The sequence below is a fragment of the Epinephelus fuscoguttatus genome, linkage group LG18 (genome assembly GCF_011397635.1).
Source record: "Epinephelus fuscoguttatus linkage group LG18, E.fuscoguttatus.final_Chr_v1".
NCBI lineage: Eukaryota > Metazoa > Chordata > Actinopteri > Perciformes > Serranidae > Epinephelus > Epinephelus fuscoguttatus.
Window position 1 is genome coordinate 32,148,633 of NC_064769.1, and position 20,188 is coordinate 32,168,820.

General features: G+C 44.7%; 1 protein-coding gene across 1 annotated transcript; it reads right to left on the reverse strand.

Annotated features, from left to right (window-relative positions):
* Positions 1 to 7,071: 7,071 nt before the first annotated feature.
* On the reverse strand, positions 7,072 to 19,997 carry pigo (phosphatidylinositol glycan anchor biosynthesis, class O). Its single transcript, XM_049604570.1, has 11 exons — positions 19,748 to 19,997; positions 19,029 to 19,507; positions 17,443 to 17,586; positions 17,230 to 17,353; positions 16,841 to 17,000; positions 12,733 to 12,915; positions 10,993 to 12,589; positions 10,697 to 10,900; positions 10,315 to 10,499; positions 10,043 to 10,113; positions 7,072 to 9,734 (listed from the first exon to the last, which is right to left on the reverse strand). Exons 2-11 carry the CDS (start codon positions 19,504 to 19,506, stop codon positions 9,605 to 9,607), a joined length of 3,276 nt encoding a protein of 1,091 aa, XP_049460527.1. The 5' UTR covers position 19,507; positions 19,748 to 19,997; the 3' UTR covers positions 7,072 to 9,604.
* Between the last annotated feature and the right edge of the window lie 191 nt (positions 19,998 to 20,188).

Here is a 20,188-nt window from a genome sequence, read left to right on the forward strand (position 1 = left end):
TATAATCACACAATTCAAACACTCCACTGACTTCACACATGTTTATTAATAACCCAATTGTTGTTGTTATTTATTCTCAGATACACATAATCTGATGGTACATCTATTCTCGTTCATTAAAACCAAATCAAACAAGACATCAGCCTGGCAGCTGCTACTATTATCCTGTAAAAAAGAGACTGCTTTTCTTTTTTTAAAGATTTTCATGAAGTGGCACTGTGTTTTTGATGCCATTTTTTGTCTGTTTATTTTCAGCATTTCATGTATCGACATTCTGCAAGAACTTCATCAGGTAAATTTAATGTTGGTGGCGGGGTCCGCCATTCCCAAAATGGATTTAAATTTCCCTTGTACACACAAGATATTTACAGGAAAAATATATCCTTGTAATCCACTGCTACTCTTTGTAATTTTATCTCACTGATATTACTGCTTACCTTGACAGTTGTATCAGAGCTGTTTGTAGTTACTGCAAATAATGCTAATTTGAGGCAAAAATATTAGCAGTCATGAGTTCTTGCTCTTGTATCCACAGATTCATAATAAGATTTGTTTGGGAAGCAAACGTAACTCAAGCTTGGCTTCTAAAGGAAGCTAATTTAGATGTGCTACTCTGAAATACTCTAAAACTCAGAATTTATTGCAGGGTGGAAGGAACTAAAGTAACTTTATTCAAGTAGCATATAAGCTTGAGATACTAGTAACTCCATTTTGTAAGATAAGAATTTTTCTTTTACATTTCAGTAGGAGATATTAACCATTACCATTGGCTGCTGCTATTAGCAACTCTGTGATTCTATGTAGCTTTTGCTTGACAGCATCCACTATGGACCAACCTGGTCTCACTCCAAAATCGTCGAAATCCGGTACTTGGGCAGTGACTTCCGGCATCAGACACAGATGAAAAAGGCCATCTTTTAACATCAGCATGACACATGGTCAGTCGCCATTATACACCCCTTGAAAAAATTAAGGGAACACTCTAATCTTGATGAATGAATTCATCATCCTGGTATCTCCTCCATGCACTTGGGACTGCTGGAAGACACAGCAAACCTTATGGATGTGCCGTCCTGGAGGAGCTGGACTACCTGTGCAACCTGATTGGGTTGCAGGTACAGCATCATGCTACCAGTAGTGACAAGGACACTAGCAGAAGACATAACTAGAGAAGAATCAGTCAGGAAGGATACATTCTCGGAACCCATCGGCTGTATTCAGCGTCTGACTTCCAGCAGACGGCGATACAGCCTCTGGGGGCAGACCCCCGGATTTTTTGGCATTCCGGTTTGATTTGGGCGGAGGAGGCGAATTTCCGTTTCCGACTTCCGTTTATATATAAGTAAATATGCTGAACCATTGCGATGGATTCATAGTTTGCAGTGACGCCAATTATGTTCCGCCTCGTTAGTTCACCGCACGGACCATTTAACCTGGCAACAACTGCAGCTGGCTCAAACGTGATTGGTCAATATCACGTGGACTACAAACAGCCTACAACCGGAAACCAGGGCTCTTCCACTCTTCTTCTGGAGGCAAGAAGAAGAGTGGCAAGAACATTCACTGAATGTAGAGTTTGTACATAGTGACTAGGAAGGATAAGGAGAGAGCAACTGTCTGTGGACACCATGTGTAAAACTGTTCTCTTTTCGGGGGTTGTCTTGTGTTTGCCTCTCCATTGCACCTGTTGTCACTTTGCACCAAAGCAACTGAAACTGATTCACAATCACTTGTGCTTCCTAAATGGACAGATTGATATCCGTGAAGTTTAACTGACTTGGTCTTATACTGTGACAATTAAATGTTCCCTCAATTTTTTTGAACAGTGTTTAACAGCGACCAACCTTGTAGCCAGAAGCAGATAAGAGCCAAAAGTAAAGGTGGCAAAACTCTGAGTAGCATGGGCAAGAGTGGTGGTAGATAGGTCCAACAAATGCTGACTTTCACCCAGGAGAGTGGTGTTTGCGTCCTGTAAGAATATTAAGCCAAACTCTGTTCTGTTTCCCTAAATCCAACAACATGTTTTTGTTGCCCAAACCTAACCATGTGCCTTAGTTGTTGGAGGTAAAACACATCAGTTTGCAGTGTTGTACCAACATAGTGCGTTTATTTTGAAAAAAAAAAAATGTACATAAGCTGTAATTTCCTATGAAAACAGAAGTGTATTCTGAAAAAAAGACAATGCATGTAACAGGCAGACACGGTGACCCAGAACGTCAACAACCAACACACCCAGGGTACCTTGCACATTGTATCTGGAAATGGAAAGTCCATGACCAATGTTAATATGTGACGAGGTTGGATTGAGAATGTGTTGTATGGACATAAATGACAATTAGCCTACTGTATCTAAACAAGCTAAAACAGTGTAACAACAGGACAGGTAGGGAAGGGTCAATGAGATTACTCTGTAATGCTAGTTAGAAGATAGTCTAGGTATCAAAAGTTAGCTGACACCATAAGATAGCGGTCACATCAGACTAATATAGGCCTACCTTGGAGTCTGTTGAGTATGGGTGTATTTTGTTGCTTATGAATTAAATGTGGGCTAGATTTAGAGGACGGAAGGATGGACTCAATGAATGTTATATAGTCTTACAACATCATAAAATAATCACTTCAGTCACATACATATGTGAAGGCCTTTATCCAATGTAAGCTACTAGCTATTTCTTCTTCCTAAATTTTAATGTAGGACCTTAACTTTTCTTCTCCTGTTGGTATCACCTTTACACAAGTAAACAAGAGAACAAAACATGTAAGGGAATCAGACACTATGGCTTCTACTTCACTTCCTGTCTATAACAAACTAACTTCTGATCTGACTGGCACTTCTCAGAGGCCAAGTTTGTTGACTCAAAGTTTCCCCTTCACAGATCCTGTAACTGAGCCTTAGTTAGCAGTGTAATGGATGAAAATGTTTCGCCCATAAATCCACTCCGAGTCCAGACACTCCTATTCATTCTCATCGGAGGAGCTGCAGAAAGTGATGATGGATATCATCAAAACAATTTTATGTCGGGTCCCCTGTGGGAAGATCCAGCCCTTCTCACTGAACTCAGAGCGCAAACATCAGAGGGCAGCCGGATGATTTTCCATCCCCATAATACAAATTGGTCTGACTTTAATAGTTGATGCAAGCAGAAATGCGGGGATTGTTGTCCAAAGGGCTGTTCATCTGATAATGATGAGCAATTAGAGGAACACTGATGCTTTGACTGAAAGCTTGGCAATCTGTTCCACAGCGTCACTGGTATAAAGTTGTTTCACACACAGAACAAGAGGTCCAAAGCTTCAAACAGCAGATAGTGATGTTTTGCTGGATGTTGCTGTGAAGGGCTTTTTTACAAGTTGTTTTTATTACTAAAACCACTTACTGGTAGAATGATAATTATAGTGGGATTCTTCATGCTGGTCACATCGCCAAACACACCACACTGGTATGAAAACACACATTGTTTTTTGTACACGATTTAAACCTAACACATCCAGTGAACCGCTGGCCTCAATTTGTAAGTCAGAGTATAAGAGTAGTAACAACATGTTGCTAGGGCTGTGTGTGCTCCTGTGTTGTTGACCCTTTGTCTTTCCTGTAGCTCAGCCCAGCAAGAATGCATTGCTCAGCAAGGTGCACCTGGCCTGGGAGGAAGGTGCTAAAGAGCTCCTGTGCAAGCAGGAGAAGAAAGAAGCCTCTGGTGTGGGGGTTGCTGGTCTTTCTGCCTCTCAGCTTGGGATTTTATTGTCTTGTTTGCATGTCTTATGTTAATAAATCTCATGGATTTGACTGTTGTAAGGGTGTGGTCTGTGGTTGATTTGTTCAATGGTGGAGTGTTGTTTGCCCCATAAGGCTAAGGGTAGGGTTTAACACATTTAACATATGAAGCTCTGCGTGAGTTCAATCAGGAAGACTTTCTTTGTGCTCACCCACTCACAATTCTCTCCCTCCCACTCCCACTGCTTCCTCCAATCAGCTGACTATAGGTGCTCACTCCTCTAGTTATCCAATCAAACTTCGGCACGATCTCTATCAGCCAATCAGGATGCCACTGCAGAATTCTAAATCTGCTCTCTGCTCTGCTGCTGACAGCTGTCATTTTAGGGAGAGTTGTCGTGCCCTTCTCCACCCCGTTCACCTCCAGCCATCGCATCCAGAGTCCAGGAGGAGCTAAACAAAGACTCATTCCTCTACTCATCCAGATCATCAGCAGTTCTCCATCTTCTCTAGCCTGGAAATCCAGACTCAAATCTAGAAAGATTTTGAGTCTGGCCCTCACCGATACACCCTTCCTACCCAAGGGGCGACACTAACTGAGGCATTTCAAATGCCGCTGCAGGCAATTGGATAGCACGATGGCCAATCAGAGCAAAAAACAAGGTGACGTATTCATTGCACTAAGCCACATTTGTTTGTTGACCAGTGGGGCTAACTGATATGCCATATCCTGTCGGCAAAACAGCAAAAACGGAAGCGAAGGCTTCTAGGGCAGTCTTCTGTTCCTCTCTCAAGGAAAAAGATAAGAGTAGTTGGCTTAGCGTTTCTTCCAAAGCTAAACTGAATGGATGCTGTCCTTCGGCAGCTGCCATCTTGGCTGTTTACTTTTAGACTCTTACGGCGCAGCGCTGTCCTCATCATGTTACACCCGCCCAGAGCCCGCCTCTGTTAGATAGACTGATCTGATTGGTCCTATAGGCGATTCAGCGAGCTCTGCTCTTCAGGGTCAGATCCCAGTGCAGTGCAAATTCGAATTCGCTGGGGGCGTGGCATCTGGATTTCCAGGTTACATCTTCTCTACATCTTCCTCTCCACCTCTACCACCACCGGCGTCCTTGGGGGTTCCCTATTTGACTATGGATTCATCACCCTCCTCAAATTATACAATCTCTACAGGGTCTAATTAGCAAAGACTTTCCACATTTTTCATTCTTATGTGCACATGTTAATAAATATTCTTTTTACTATAAAAACAAGTCTCTCCTGACTGAAATAAGGTAAAGCATGATCAGTAAAGCCAAAAGAAAAGAACTGTTGTACAATAAGATATTGTTGGAAGTACAAGAGTATTTATTTTTCTCTTTGTTGTATGTTGAGTTTTAAATGGCAATAACACCATACTCACATTCCTGGAAAGGGAACAGTTTTAAAGTCTGCATAAAGCAAAAGAAAATATGTGTAATAAGTTTGTCGCACAACAACAAGAACAACAAAAAGTGTTATTAAGCACCCCACCAAATTTGAATGATTAAAAAAGTCAAAAAATATACAAAACAATATTTCAAAATCATGAGAAATAGGCAGTGTTCTCTACTCGGAGATGTTGGTAGCATGTCTGCTTAATGTGCTGAAGCCACGCCCCCTGTGGGCAAACTGCAGCCTCTTTTAATTGTAGCACTACAACGGAGGCTTCATCTAGCAGGTTTATTGGACTTGTACAGCCATACAAGTTTGAGCCATCAGAGTCAGCATCAAATTCGGAGCCAGCAGACACTGACCTGTCTGAAAATTAACCTAATTCTTTTCAGTCTGCAACAGAGTGGTAATTTTTTACTTATTTTTTTCCGACAACAACAAAACTCAATGGCTCCAGTTCTTAGCTCCTCTTAGCCCCGCCCAAAATATCCTGGACACAGAAATAGAGAAAAGCAGTTAAACAGTCTAACTCCACAAGTCAGTGCAGTATACTTCTCTGTCTCCTCATGTTTGCAACAAGTGTTTATTAACATATCATGTGTTTAGATCTCAGATTTTACTTTACCCCGACTTTATGAGTTGCTTCAAATTTTTAAAGTTAAGTCATTTGCACTCTCATCTCACACAAATGATAACTACAAGATGTAAAATGACACTTTTTGACCAGTGATTTATCTAATTAAAGGAATATGTCACCCACTGAAACTTGGATTTTACTGCACATGTCGTGTAAGAGTTTGTAAATTGAAGTTTTGATACAGTTTTGCTGTTGTTAAACCTGGCCCCCAGTCAATAAATCAATATGTCCACCATTTTCTGTGAAGGCATGTAAGAAAAACAGATTATCCTCATGAATTCAAGGTAGCACAACTCGACCAACAGATAGACAAATTGTCATTTTGTGGGTGAAGTTTTCCTTTAACACACCGTTTAATGATTTACAAAAAGCACCACACACACCTGTCCATCCATCTCAATCTCCAGACTACTGAACACTTGATTTCTCTATTTATCTCCAATGAGTGAGAGATAGAAGATAAATATAGAAGTTTCCAGCTACAGTGAGATCTTCACACCGCCGTCGCACAGAATATATCAGTAGTAGCTTGAAAGACCTGTTGGTCAATACCAGTGACTCGGCTGTTGCAGGTGTTTCGATTTCTGGCTCTGTGGATGTGCTTTTCAATTTTCTGCTTTCTGTTGTTGGATTTATTTCATTTCTGTCTGATGCCAGAGCTGTGCCGCAGGTCTGTTGATGCTGCTACGAATCCTTGGCCACTCATGAGGTTTCATAAATGACTGAATGTTCTCTCAGATGCAGCCCTGCTCAGTTCATCTGCTGCTGTAATTTACATTTAAAGGGAAAACAGATGTATATAATAAAACTGACAAACTAATTTAAATTCAGTGTATTGAGTTTCACTCTGCGTCTCAAAGCTGGTCAGTCATCTTTAATATATTACTTTCCAGGGAAAAACAGGTTATAGGCAAGCTGAGGGAAGAACAGCCAATTTCTTGAATATGATTTTGCCCCCTGCCTGTTTGAATAAGTGAGATGTTTGACGACTTATAGACTTCTGGGAACTGGAAATGTGGAAAGCCCCGGTGAATAATGAATGAAGCACCTTGACTGATGAGCAGTAAAAAGTTATGGCCCCACCCGTCTCCTCCATCAAGTCCTCGGATCAATAAACAAAACATTAAATACTACTTTTATGCACCGTATAAATAGTTTGCACTGGAAACAATAAATAAAGTTGAAACATGGATACACCATAAATCATAACAGGGAATGTGGATATTTCTCATCCTTATGTTTAAATGACTCCAAGGCCACGGTGTCATGTAAAAAAAGTTTTATTACATATTTCACAGCATGAAAAAATCATCTTAATTAATCAGATATTTATATATTAAACATTTTAGAACAGAAAAAAAAGTGCCCCGTCATCACACAACCTCGCCAAACCATCACTTGGGCTGATCACTACGGCAGCCGCTCCAAATGACCGCTCACTCCCATACAACAGCCTGAGGAATGCAGTACTATTGCATTGCAGCTAATTCATCCTGAGTCAACAACTTCGATATTGTGCATTAGCTAATGAGCTTTAGCTGCTGACTACAGCTGCACAATCGTAACAGATCTTACGTCGGACACTGACTCAGACGGCCTGCAGAGAAATAAATTAACTGACAGTGTTTCTGGAGGTCCTGGATTTAATGACCCTGTCAACATAATGACATCATACACAAATAAAAAAAGGCATTGGTCAAAGCTAGGCACCTATTCCAGGGGGAAAGATGTAAGAGGCCTAATTAAGACAGAAAATTCAATTTGAAATTAAAAAAAATCAGTGATTAAAAAAATCTGGATTACAAACAGGTGTTAGAGTTAGAAATCTGAACCCTATAAAAAGAAAAATAATAAAAGACCGCGACAGATTAAGAACCCAAAACTGTGTAAAAAAAAACTAACTGCACAGTAATACTATGTGAATTGGCAGTAACCAGGCGCGCCGGTTAGTTCAACATCTTGAAAGTACAAAACATACAAAACAATGGAAAAGTTCCTCCAGCAGACACTTGGATGACAGACATGGTGTAAATGCACTTGGATGGATTTCACCAAACTGTTTGCAAATTTAAAGTAGTTCCAGACGTTGGTTACCAGATTGACTTTGGTGGTTAAAGGAATACGCCACCCCCCAGGTGACCATTTGTCTATCAGTAGCTCACCCTGTTATGTTGAACTTGTAAAGAAAACTCTCATATTCCTCCATGATGAACGAAGAATCCAAAAACAGAAAAGGTTCTTGATTAACTGAAGTTAGACGACGGTGTTTAGCAACGGCAAAACTGTCAGAATATCCCTTTACAGGCTCTCACACAACTTGTGCAGTATAATCCAAGTCTTGTTTATCAAGTCATATGCTTGGTACGTCCCAGAAAGACAGCTCTCTCCAACAGGATGAACAGTGAAACTTATATATGTTCTCTTCAAAGCCAGACTCCATTGACAAAAATGTAATTTTACCTCTCTGAACACAGGAGCTGCTGCCCCGATCAGTTAGTTTGTGTTATTGTGTGACTTTAGGTGTTTGAAAGGGTTAAATCAATTCACCAAAATTCATTGCCAGACTATCGCAGAGCCGATACACAGGGACAGACAACCATTCACACATACGGCCATTTTAGAGTCACCAGTTAACCTGCATGTCTTTGGACTGTTGGAGGAAGCTGGAGTACCTGGAGAAAACCCACGCTGACACGGGGAGAACATGCAAACTCCGCACAGAAGGGCTCCCCAGTCTCAGGGTTCAAGCTAGGAACCCTCTTGCTGTGAGGCAACAAAGCTAACCACTGCACCTCCTGTGTTCAGCAAGGTAAAATTATTGTTTTTGTCAATAGAGTCTGGCTTTGAAGACAGCTAAGTTTCACTTTCAGTTCAGTTCCATCTTAGAAAGTACCGTCTATTTGGGAAGAACTAAGTATATGACTGGATAAATAAGATTTTGATTGGATCGATATAGTTTTGCTTTTGTAAATGCGGTCAGCTATGACTTTAATTCATTAAGAATTTTCTCAGTGTTTTGGATTCTTTGTTCACCTGAGGCATCTTCACGAATTCAACGCAACACGGGGTGACTAATTGATACACAAATGGTCATGTGAGGGGGTGAAGTGTTCCTTTAAGTGTTCCTTCTGTAGCTGAAGAGTCACAGGTTCAGCTCCTGCAGTAAGACACTTACATTCACCTGCTCTTTTATTTCCTTTTTTCCCCGTAACATTAAACTTGCACGTACACGTATGTAATCCTCTGTTACGACATGAGGGGAAAGAAGGCCTATTTCGTTTAAATGCTGTTGCTAGCCAGCTGCGACAGGCATACAGCAAGTGTAAACTGTTTACTGTATGTGTTTAGTGAAGCTTTTTGACTGCTGGAAATATGAACCATTCACAAGACTGTCTGGTTTTGGAGAGCTCGGATTCATCCATACTGTTAGAAAACAGGAGAGACATTCAGAAACTGTTGTTCCTTCTTTTACCACATAAAACTCGAAACCCCAAAAGCCTTCAACTTCAGGAGCTGAGTGAAGTGCAAGATTATCTTATTATCTCTGTAAAAAAACCACCTTCGACATGACTCATGCTCAGTCCGAGATTTGATGTAAAAGCCCCCCCCCCCCGGACCTGCAATGCGCAACATAGCCCTCACGAGGTTAACAGGAAGTGGCAGCCTCACATGACATGTTTGTGGGGATCCTCATGCTATAGACACAGATGGCGATGTTTTTTTTTTGTGTGTGCGAAACTTCCATATAAAAACTTTACAGTGACACCGCAATGTCCGTTTTCTCTGTGGCACAGTGAGCTCTGGTGGCCTTCTGTGGTAAAACAGCAGGAGTGCCGTTGCTACCTGGATGCATCGGGGATAAGTCTCTTAAACCAGCGGCTCACTGCTAGGTCTACTCTCAGCACTAATGTGACCCCGATCAGCAGAGACACGCTGCTCATCAGGAACCCTGAGGCCTCGAACATTAACCTGGGGGGGAGAGAACAGAGGAGTCAGAGATACAAGAGTCTGAAGCCCAACTTTGCAACATTTTTTACAAAAAAACCCAAAAACTTAAGAAATGTGGATTTTTCCATGGTTTATAACTCAGTGTTTCAGATTTTGCACATGTAAATATGTGTATTTTACAGTGGTCATCTGCAGAAAAGCAAACCCTCACTCATGTGTATTCACTGCACTGCCCAGATAAAGTGGTTGGCATTTACCGTGTCCATATTCTCAAAAGCCTTTACTGTTAGTGAGCTTGTGTGAGCTGGAAAATCCATTCAGGCACTTACTTGGGTGCAAAAACCTTCCACACCATTAGGTGTCTCCTGAGGATAGCAGCTGCACAGACTGAAGCAAAGACCTGCGAAGAGATGCACAAATACTGACTGTGGCGACGTGAATCTGACACACACATGGAGCGAAGGGGACTGAACAACAACAACAAAAAATTCAATTAACAGCAGACTAACAGGAAACTGAATCCCCAAATTGAACTAAATGTTTGAGATTAGCGACCAAACAAACAGATCAAACGAGAGCATTTCACGGTCTGCGGGCGTACCTGTGCTCCAAGAATAAAGAGGTAGCGTGTTGAGAGTTGAAGGAGGGCGGCGCTGAACTGCTGGGGGTTCTCTCTCAGTCTCATCTCCATCACAGCGTCCTCTCCCTCGTCCCCGCAGGCTCTTCCTCCCCTGCTGCCACGTGCCTCGCGCACCAGGGGCCAGAACAGCAGCAGAGGACAACCCACTAGAGACAATGAGACATGGACAAACTCAAACTCTTAGTTTCTAATGTATTTTGTCTTTTGTTCCACTTCCTGTTCCATTTGCAGCTGCAACAGTTTAATTTCCCTAAAGGATCCTGTTTTTAATCACATTTTTTAATCATACTGAACTCAGTAAACTCACAAATCCATTTATTGTCGCTTCTGTGTGAATAACTACCTGCGAACAAGATGTGTGAGGCAAAAGTGTTGAGGGTAACCAGTGAGGCGGGCAGTACGGTGCCTGTGTGTCCACCAGGGAATCCCACAAAGGCGGCGCCCCATTGGATGGACGGGAATGTGGGAAGGTGACCTGTGGCATGAAAGAACTGGGTGGCAGCCAGGGACCAGAGCACTACTGGAGTCCAGGGCACGTTAAAGCCACCTGAAAGGAACATGAGAGGTGGGTGAGTGGAGTAAAAGGAAAGTAGACCGTGTCATGAGGGACAAACAAACCACAAATTCTGAGAGTCTCACCAGAGTATGTTCCTTGCAGGCCTCTGAGAGAAGTGGAGGAAGCGTGAATGTGCAACAGAGCTCCCATTTCGAGCAGCAGCAGGAGGAAAGACACAGCCATGCCCTCCGGGTGCAGCAGCAGCAGACCGATTCCCAGCAGGCCGCAGAACAGCAGCAAAGGGGCAGAGTAGACGGTTCCCAGTCCATAGGCCTCCACAGCGGGCCTGCTGTCCACCTCGCTGCCTCCACTCAGCTCTCCGTCGTCCAGGGACCGGCGCATGCGTTGGTAGATCTGGGGGATGAGGTGGTGCAGCTCGGCTTGGGGGCTGATGCCGGTGCTCGCTCGGTAGCGGGGCGGGGGTAGGGATGGACCTCTGGTTGAAGCTGCGGCCCTGGTCTTCACAAACACAGTGAGGGGGTCGAGCCAGATCAGGAACAGCCCCACTCCCAGGAGACAGAAGGCCGCCCTGGGGAGGGCCAGCTGGGCCAGGCTGATCAGCTCGGCCAGATTCCTGAAGCTGTCCTCTGGAGTGGCACTAACAGCCCAGTGCAGCGCCAGGCACACAGACAGCAGCGGCAGGATCCAGCGGGCCGTGAACACCGTCCCGCCGGAGGAGTTGAGGTTACCATAATGGCGGAGGCAGCGCCTCAGCAGATACGTCCACAAGCCCAGGGAGAAGACGGAGAGGACGTAGTGGAGGTTTTTCAGCTGGCTGTCCTGCAAGCGGGACAGAGGAGAGAGAAACGGAGACGGCTGGCAGGAGCCCTGTTCCTCCCGACATGCGTGGAAGGAGAGGGAGAGGTAGAGGCTGCCAACGAGGAGTCCTAAGCAGGCCAGGAGGGTGCTGCTTTCTTTCCTCACAGTTGACGGGGACACGGCTGGGGAGGGCAGGATCCCTGCAGCCTTCAGAGGGTCGTGGCTGGGGGGCTGGAGCAGGCCCTCCCAGTTGAGATGGATGGGAATGTAAAGAGCCAGAGAGAACACCAGAAAGGTCACCGCCCGACCTTCAGCGATCACGTAGCTGTCTGAGAGCAGGGAGGCGCAGCGGAGCAGCGGCACCAACAGAGGGGGGATGAGGATGCGGCGTGGGGTCAGCCAGCTTGCGCACTTTGACGCTTTCGATCCGTTCTTTTCCACAGTGATGGCTCTGGATCTTCGAGCTCTCCAGAGAAAGAGCAGTTCAGAGCTGAGGGCGCCGGCTGCAAGACACCACGCTACCTCCACGTAGCCCTGCGTGAGCAGCTGACCAGCAGCCACACAAACCCCCGCGATCAGCGCCACGACAACCGGGGCCTTCAGTCCGGGTCCGTTCTCCCTGATCAGCATAAGTGACAGCTCGGACAGGATGAAACATGTCAGGCAAGCAAACGCCAGAATGGCTAAACCTGCTGCCATCTTCAGTGGGTTGAACCGAGCCCAGGTGGCCCGGCAGGTGTCTCTGACAGAGGTGAGGTAGGCCTGCAGCGAGGCGGCCAGCTGTGGGGAGGGTGACCGCCCCTCTCTGACCGTGGTGAGGTACTCAGAGGAGAGGCGGGAGAACTCATGCTTCAGCTGTGCAAGGCTCTCTGGTGGGATGTCTTTGGCCATGCCAGAGTACGTCTCCAGGAAACGGTTGACCTTCAGAAGCAGAATTGCCACAGGGGGTGAAATTAAACACACAGAGAAAGAAAACACAATTACTGAACATGCTCTGTAATATGTAAAGTTCTCCTGTGTGGAGACATTTGAAACCTGTGACAGCTCCTAACTGAGCAGACTACCTGTTTTGCATTAATCCACAGCGCCTCCAGCTGGCTGAGACGTCCAACTGCACCTTCAGTCTGACCGTGAGGAGGGAATACAGGCAGGAGGACCTGCCCCACGCTGCTGTACGGGATGGGGACTCCCAGCAGCAGAGCCAGGGTGGGCACCAGGTCGGTCTGGGGCACCACGTCCGGTTCACTCTAGAAAATAACAGTGTGCTGTGTTAGATTACTTCTCCATTTATCTTTGTTTTTAAAGATTTGCTTGTCATTATTTTTTATTTAAGGGTTGCGATTTGATGTATTCTACATCCTACATCTTGAGATGTGCACTATTTTCCTTGGACCAAACTACTCCTAATCCTGCGTCCTTGTAAATGTCACAGGACGACAGGGTTTTGTCTTTTTTTTTCAAGTGTCCCAGGTCAACAGCATGTGACCTAGATGGCTAAATAAGGTGGCAAAGAGCAAAGCGAACCTGAGGCGCTCTGTGCTCACAGTGCACAAGTTAAGTGAACCGTACCACAGACTTGAAGCGAACCGAACTCAGACCACCGCTTCAGAGGAGTCTGAGTTCTCTTGGAGTGTTCGCATATGCGCAAAAAATGCTGAGTCACCGCTCTGAGTCCACTTAGAGGGCTGAAAAGGACCAAGTGTGAAAACATCCCTAACTGTACGTTCACACCAACAGTGACCAGAGCTTCCAAAGCAGCGGAAGTCATTCATGTTCAGTGAGAGCCCGGCGACTTAGGCAACCTGGTCGTCAGCCACGCGTCTTGGGCGACCAAAGCGACCGGAGTAGCTCTGGAGGGGAGTTAAAACATGGTAATGAGCTCTGACACGGTTCAGCGGCAACCAGTCAGAATGCTGACGTGCTTCGATGAAGCGGGTCCCAGAGAACAAGCCATGTAACTTTGGTTCCTACAGCTCACTTGTTCCGACAATGGATATCGAGAAATTTATAAGTTGCGTTGGTGCCCACTCGGTCCTTTATAATGTGTGTAATGTTAGTAATAGAGGAGAGAATTGCAGGCTAATGTTGCGACGTAGCGTGCAAGTCTTCCTTGCTTGGTTTGAATGGGATGACACATCTTTTCTGTTTTCATTGACCAAACTTTCTGTAGGTCAACTATGAGCTTTTTGACTGGACAACAGCAAGCAGCAACGACGCTGCTTTCAAGCCCATAGTCCACTTCGCGATCAAACGTTCAATGATTCATGTGATGAGCGACTAGAGCGACCAAAGCTGCCACAAATATTTTTGACAGTCAGGCTTCTTGGGCATCCGCGAGAGACTTTGCGTCTTTGGTAGCTTGTGGTTTGAACGAACAGTAAGAGGACTGAGTTTGGTTTGTTTACAAAGGACTATATGTGAAAACACCCTGAGTGACTGCTCTGAAAATATACACTGACTTCCTGTCTCTTTTTCTGCTTGGGCTCCTACTCTACATTCTACACAGGAGCTGACTCAAGAGAATCTTGGGAAATGAAGGCAAATTCAATATGCCATTACCTCGCTATTACCACTTGTTGCCACAGTGGCTGCTGTTCAGCCAAAGTTACTTAGTATTGCATCGATCACTGTATCGATCTGGCACGGCTGCTTGTTACCGAGCCCGAGTTAAAAGGACAATAAATAAACCAAAGACGGGAAAGAAAAAGAGACTATTATTCCTGTGAAACCTTTTTTCTTTGAGAGTTTCTCCTCTGTGATCTGTAATGACTTCACAGAGATTGGTGGATTTGTTCACTTGTGAGTGAGTCACTGTCTAAGAGGACATAACGTCCACTAATCTCTCCTTTCCTTGTAGCAGTGGGATTTTCTGCGCACTCGGGCAACGCCATGATTTCCCACTATCCATTATACAACACTCCAATTACGCTGCAATTATGGAAATCACAGCTGAAGTTCACTTCACTGGTGCAAAATCCACTTCTTTCCCTGAAAAGGCGGCGACCACCTGCCAGCATCGATTTAGTGGATTCGGGGAAAGTGCACAGCCAAGCGTAAACACAGATGATCACACATACTCAAAATACAGCAAACACTCTGCTGGTTCGGTGAGATAATCAGGATGTAAATGGATATTTGCTAATGAAATAAACAGACGTAAAAACACAGATGGATAGAAGTGAATATTTACTGGATCATTTCCCTCTGCTTCCTTGTTAGCTCATCTGAGGACTGAATCTGTTCTGACAGCACTTTGTTTCTTCTAAAGGTCCAGGAGTCTAAAGTTTGTCTCTGACAGTTATTAATAGAATATAACAGATCTTTTTTATACACTTTCAGCAGAATGAAGCAGTGCTCATCTCTCACTCTGCATTTCATTTACATCTAGTTAACTGATTATTAAAATGTGGCATTTAGGAGACAGAAAATCTGATGTTACCAGGAGCCAAAATGGTCCCTGTTATCACTTAGTTTTTATTATTATTCCATTATTACTTTTATCATTATCATTCTTAGTCATTCATAGAAGGTTTTGTGAGGCTGTGTGGTTACTGAGGGTCTGGAGTCTTAATTAAAACTTTGCAGACCTGGTTATTAATCCTCTATTTCCACACTGTTTATTCACTTAATATAATAAGCCTGATTTAAATTACAGCTCTGCTCTACTATTCTTTTTATACCTACAACTGTAATTTAATTTTGGAGTAGGAATTATTAGTGTGCTCGAGGACTGTCTTTATCATATGATACTCAAGAAAAGTGCTCACGTATTAATCAAGACTGGATGACACCCCCTGCTTGACTCCTGTCCACCCTTTTGCACCCTGATGAAGACGTTAGGGTCGAAACCGGTCTGTGTTTTAATGTAAGCGGCCATGTTTTGGAATACAAGCTTTTTAAATTAATGCATCTGTTCCTGCTCCACGCATGAGTGCCTTAAGTTCATTTTTTCTTGCCATGTAATTTATTTTTATTACCATGGTATGCCAAAACACATTTATTTTTCTATTTCTTTTCTGATGTATGCAACATTTACAGATCTCATGGAAAAGTTGCAAATTAGATTATCTACTCACCCATATGCCGAGGGAGGCTCAGGTGAAGTTTTAGAGTCCTCACATCACTTGCGGAGATCCCAGGGGAGAGGAGGTAGCAACACACCCACCCCAGATTCAAACATCCAAAAACACATAATTGAAACCACAAAATATCTCCATACTGCTCGTCCGTAGTGATGCAAGTGTCCTGAAGCCCCGACATAAAAAGTTGTTTGAAAAAACATCATTTGAACTCTGTTTTTAGCCCCATTGTAGCCTGTAGCTCTAACTGCCTCTCTGTGGACCGCACTCATGTGTGTGTTTTTCCAAACAACTTTTTAGGGGCTTTGTAGGGGCTTCAGGACACTTGGATCACTACGGACGAGCAGTATGGAGATATTTTGTGGTTTCAATTATGTGTTTTTGGACGTTTGAATCTGGGGCGCCGTCAGCCTCCATTAGGTGGAGTTGTGTTGCTACCCCCTCTCCCCTTGGATCTCCGCAAGTGATGTGAAGACTCTAAAACTTCACCTGAGCCTCCCTCGGCATATGGGTGAGTAGATAATGGCTGAATTTTCATTTTTGGGTGCACTATCCCTTTAAGAGTAAAGTCTTTGTTTTTTAGCTAGAAACAGCCCAAAAATCGCCATCACCACTAGACTCCATTGAAATAAACATTAATTTTATCACCATAATTCACACTTCATTCAAAGTCGACCGGGTTGGCAGTGAAGATTTTGGGGCTGTTACTGGTTAGACAAAAAGGTCTATCTCTGTAGGAATCCTCTCTATAAGTTGTCAGACACTAAGAGAACAATCTGAGCCTGTCAGCGGCAAAACAAGCACTTTTAATGGACGTTAATCGATGGAGCAAACATGCTGTTGCGTCCTGTTTTGTCACTGCCAGTTGCAGCAGTGTTGCACAATACGATCAGTCACTTTGACACAAGAACATGAGGATCCAAGTTAAAAAATGCTGAACGTACACTTTAAGACTGATTAGTTGGCTAGGAATTCAGCCTGCTGAGTTTTTGATTCCAAAATCAAATCTTCTAGTCCATGTCCTTCCTTCACATGACTATAATCATCATTTCATATTAAACCTGACTATAAAATAGGCGGCTATTCCACCGACCTGGGACGGTGGTCCGGGAAACAGAGGGGAGGGACTGTAGAGGAAGATGGCAGCGTCTGTCTCCTTCTGACTTTCTCCACCGTGATCTCCAGTGTCAGTCATTCCGTGGTCTCCCATCACAACCAACAGGGTGTCATTCTGCAGACGGTCGATCACTGACCTGGTGGAAAAGCATGACCAAGACGAGATTTATTGAGGCTCCTGAGATTAAAATCCATGATGTCATTGATCAATTGGAGTCACTGTACGCAGTTTTACTCCTTAAACATCAACAGTGTTACTCAGTCACATGACATATCTACTACAGGTGCACTATGTCAGCACATAATGATGATTGCAGCTGGAGAACACCATGTTACAAGCGTGCAGCAGCTGCACTGCGCTCTGACCTGATGACTCCATCCATCTGGGTGAGCTTGTCGGCCATGGCCGGGTGGTCGGGCCCAAACCTGTGGCCGCAGTGATCCACGCCGAGGAAATGAGCGACCAGGACATCCCAGTCATCCCCCACCACTGTCAAAACCAACAGCAAGTGACACACGGAGATGTGAGGCGCGGGTACGATACAAGAAGAGCGCGGAAGCACAGAAGTAAATACATACTAGTTGTGTAGAGGTGCTGGAGGATGCCGTTGTCCACGGTGTGCAGGTCCTTGACGTTGAAGGACGGGAAGGGCAGAGAGCGGTGGAACTTCTTGGGGAAAAGATTCTCCCAAGTGTCATCGCCCATGAAGACAACTCTTTTGCCTGTGAGAGAAAACGTTCACTTATTTATTCCAACATGTTCATTTGAATTATAAAACTGGACTTTTAATGTGTGATTACGCATGATGTGGGCAGAAAATAACTTTGATGTCAGGCCATATAATGCTGGATTTTTTTTTCACAAGTATCATGTGTGTGAGAAAACTCTACTCCTGCTTCTCCAGATTTTTTTGACTGTCCAACTCCAAAGCGTGTAAACCCTGGAAATTATGAAGCTAAAGGTCCAGTGTGTCAGATTTGTTGGCAAAAATGAAAGACAATATAATAAGTATGTTTTCTTTAGTGTATAATCAATCACCTGAAAGTAAGAATTGTCTTTTTGTTACCTTAGAATGAGCTGCTTATATCTACGAAGCGAGCAGCTCCTCATCTACAGAGATCATCATCATCATCATCACCATGTACTACAGTAGCCCAGAACGGACAAATCAAACACTGGCTCCAGGTAAGGCCATTCGCATTTTCGTGTCAGCGACCGTACTTTGCAGCCCCTCCGCAAGGAGAGCGTCAGGATAACACCAATTTTTTCAACATGAAACTGCTTTACTCTGTGTTTAAAAATCAAATCACATTTATTTATACAGCACATTTAAAAACAACCGCAGTTGACCAAAGTGATGACACCCCTGCGAATAAAAAATTCCTGAATGCCTGGTTCTTAAGAAACACTTGTTTTCAGTGTGAAACTGCTTTTATTCTGTGTTTTTACTGGTTTAATCACCCGATACGGTTGTTGTGGAGACGAAGAGACCTCCGTGGATAACTGGGCTCCCGGTAAAAACCTCTTGAATATTGACCACTGAAGATATTATAACCTCGAAGAGTTTCAGCTGGTTGCAATGTGCGATCCTCACCACTAGATGCCACTAAATCCCCCTCAAGTCTTACACACTGCTCCTTTAAATTTGTCTTAATCAATCTTATAAAAAGAATTAGATACACTTCATTTAACCCTGAGTGGAAATTAACTTTTTTTTCACTCTGTTGTCATATACACACAAGCCCAAAAAGGACCTATACATGCATTAAATGGAGAGGTATCAGAGCAAAGGGGGCTGCCTTGGACTGGTGCCCCGTGCAGTTGGGGGTTCAGTGCTTTGCTCAGGGGCACTGAACCTGACACCTCTCTAGCTACCAGTCCACACTCCATACTTGGTCTGTGCGTGACATGAACCAGCGACATTCTGGTGTCCAAGCCAAGTCTATGGACAGAGCTACTGCCGCCCCTTTTGATATATATCATACTTGTACATTATATCATGAGTATACTGGCACCACTGACAAGATAGATCCTTTAATGATAGTGAAGCAGAGGTGCATGCTTCCTTTCTTACACATATTTTAAACCCTGGACTGCTCATGGTCTAAAATCCAGGGTCAAACTTTGAAGCATTGGGGTGTGTTGCCTCTTTGTAACTACTCACCCACTTGCCCAAACTGGTGGATGAGGTTGTCCTCCAAGATGGCACTGGACGCAAAGTTGTTCCCCACATCCACAAAGGTAGGCAGGGACCCAGTGGTGAAGCCCTTGATCCTCTGCATGGTGGTGGTAGGCGGGTCGGCACGGAAAGGGTACAGGCGGCTGTGAGAAGGCCTGGATGACACCGTCTCCTCCAGCACGGGCAGCTTGTTCTCGTAGGGTCGTGGCGCCGTGTTGTTGGGGTCGAACCAGGCGAAGTCGATCTTGAGGGCGTCGATGATGAGGAGGACAGCCCTGCGGAAACGCGGCTGGACGCGGCAGAAGTCCACTGGCTCCTCTCCGGGCTGCAGCACGTCTCCGCAGGTGCTGGTCCTGTTCACCTCCAGCCTCACCAGCAGGAACCCACCCACGAACAGGTAGATGCCCACGAAGTACACCGCACACATCCAGAGAAGCAGGGACAGCACCGGGAGCCCCTTCATCCTGTACAGGTGACAGCAGCACACACTTGTCAGGTAAAAAGTCACAGAAACAGCTCTCTGTGAGACACACCTGCTACACCAGATGCTAGCAAACTCACAGAAACCTAAAGTTCCGCTTGAACCCAAACGCACCGCACACCGTGCTGAGCCCTGACAGGTGACACTAACATGCTAGGTGACGGTTAACGTTAGAAGTTCACGCAGTTAGCCGCAGCTAGCTCGCCTCGCTCCTGTCACTGACCTTGTAGCAGTCGTGTTTTCGTCCTCTGTGGGCCGGAGGGCGGAGGTGTGTGTGTGTGCTAACAACACGGGGGTACAGGTGTCTCAGGTAAACAGAGGACGGCGCCACGCCACCCTCACCTTCATCTGGACTCCGCTACGAGATGAGATTAGATGGCTGGTGACGGCTAGGAACTGCAGCGTGCGAGCAACCCGGCGGAAATAAGGGACGGACGCTTTTCCTGTGTAACACAGTGTGGTGGGCGAATTGTTTCCCTCAGCACAGACTGGCAGGCACACCTCCACTTCTGTTCTGTGTTGGGCAGAATAACAATATTACTGTACGATTAAACATAGGGAATGTTCGTTACTTGTGAGAGGGGTTGTGCAAAAAGGGGAATTAATGTTAAATATTTTTTTAAGCACTGGGGAGGGACTTTTTTAAATGGATGTTTGTTATATT

Coding starts and splice junctions, on each gene's coding strand:
- pigo (XM_049604570.1), bottom strand. CDS start 19,506: ATGAAGGGGCTCCCGGTGCTGTCCCTGCTTCTCTGGATGTGTGCGGTG. Junction 17,354..17,442: donor CCAGCACCTCTACACAACTA/GTATGTATTTAC, acceptor TGGTTTTGACAG/TGGTGGGGGATGACTGGGAT. Junction 17,001..17,229: donor CAGATGGATGGAGTCATCAG/GTCAGAGCGCAG, acceptor CTTTTCCACCAG/GTCAGTGATCGACCGTCTGC.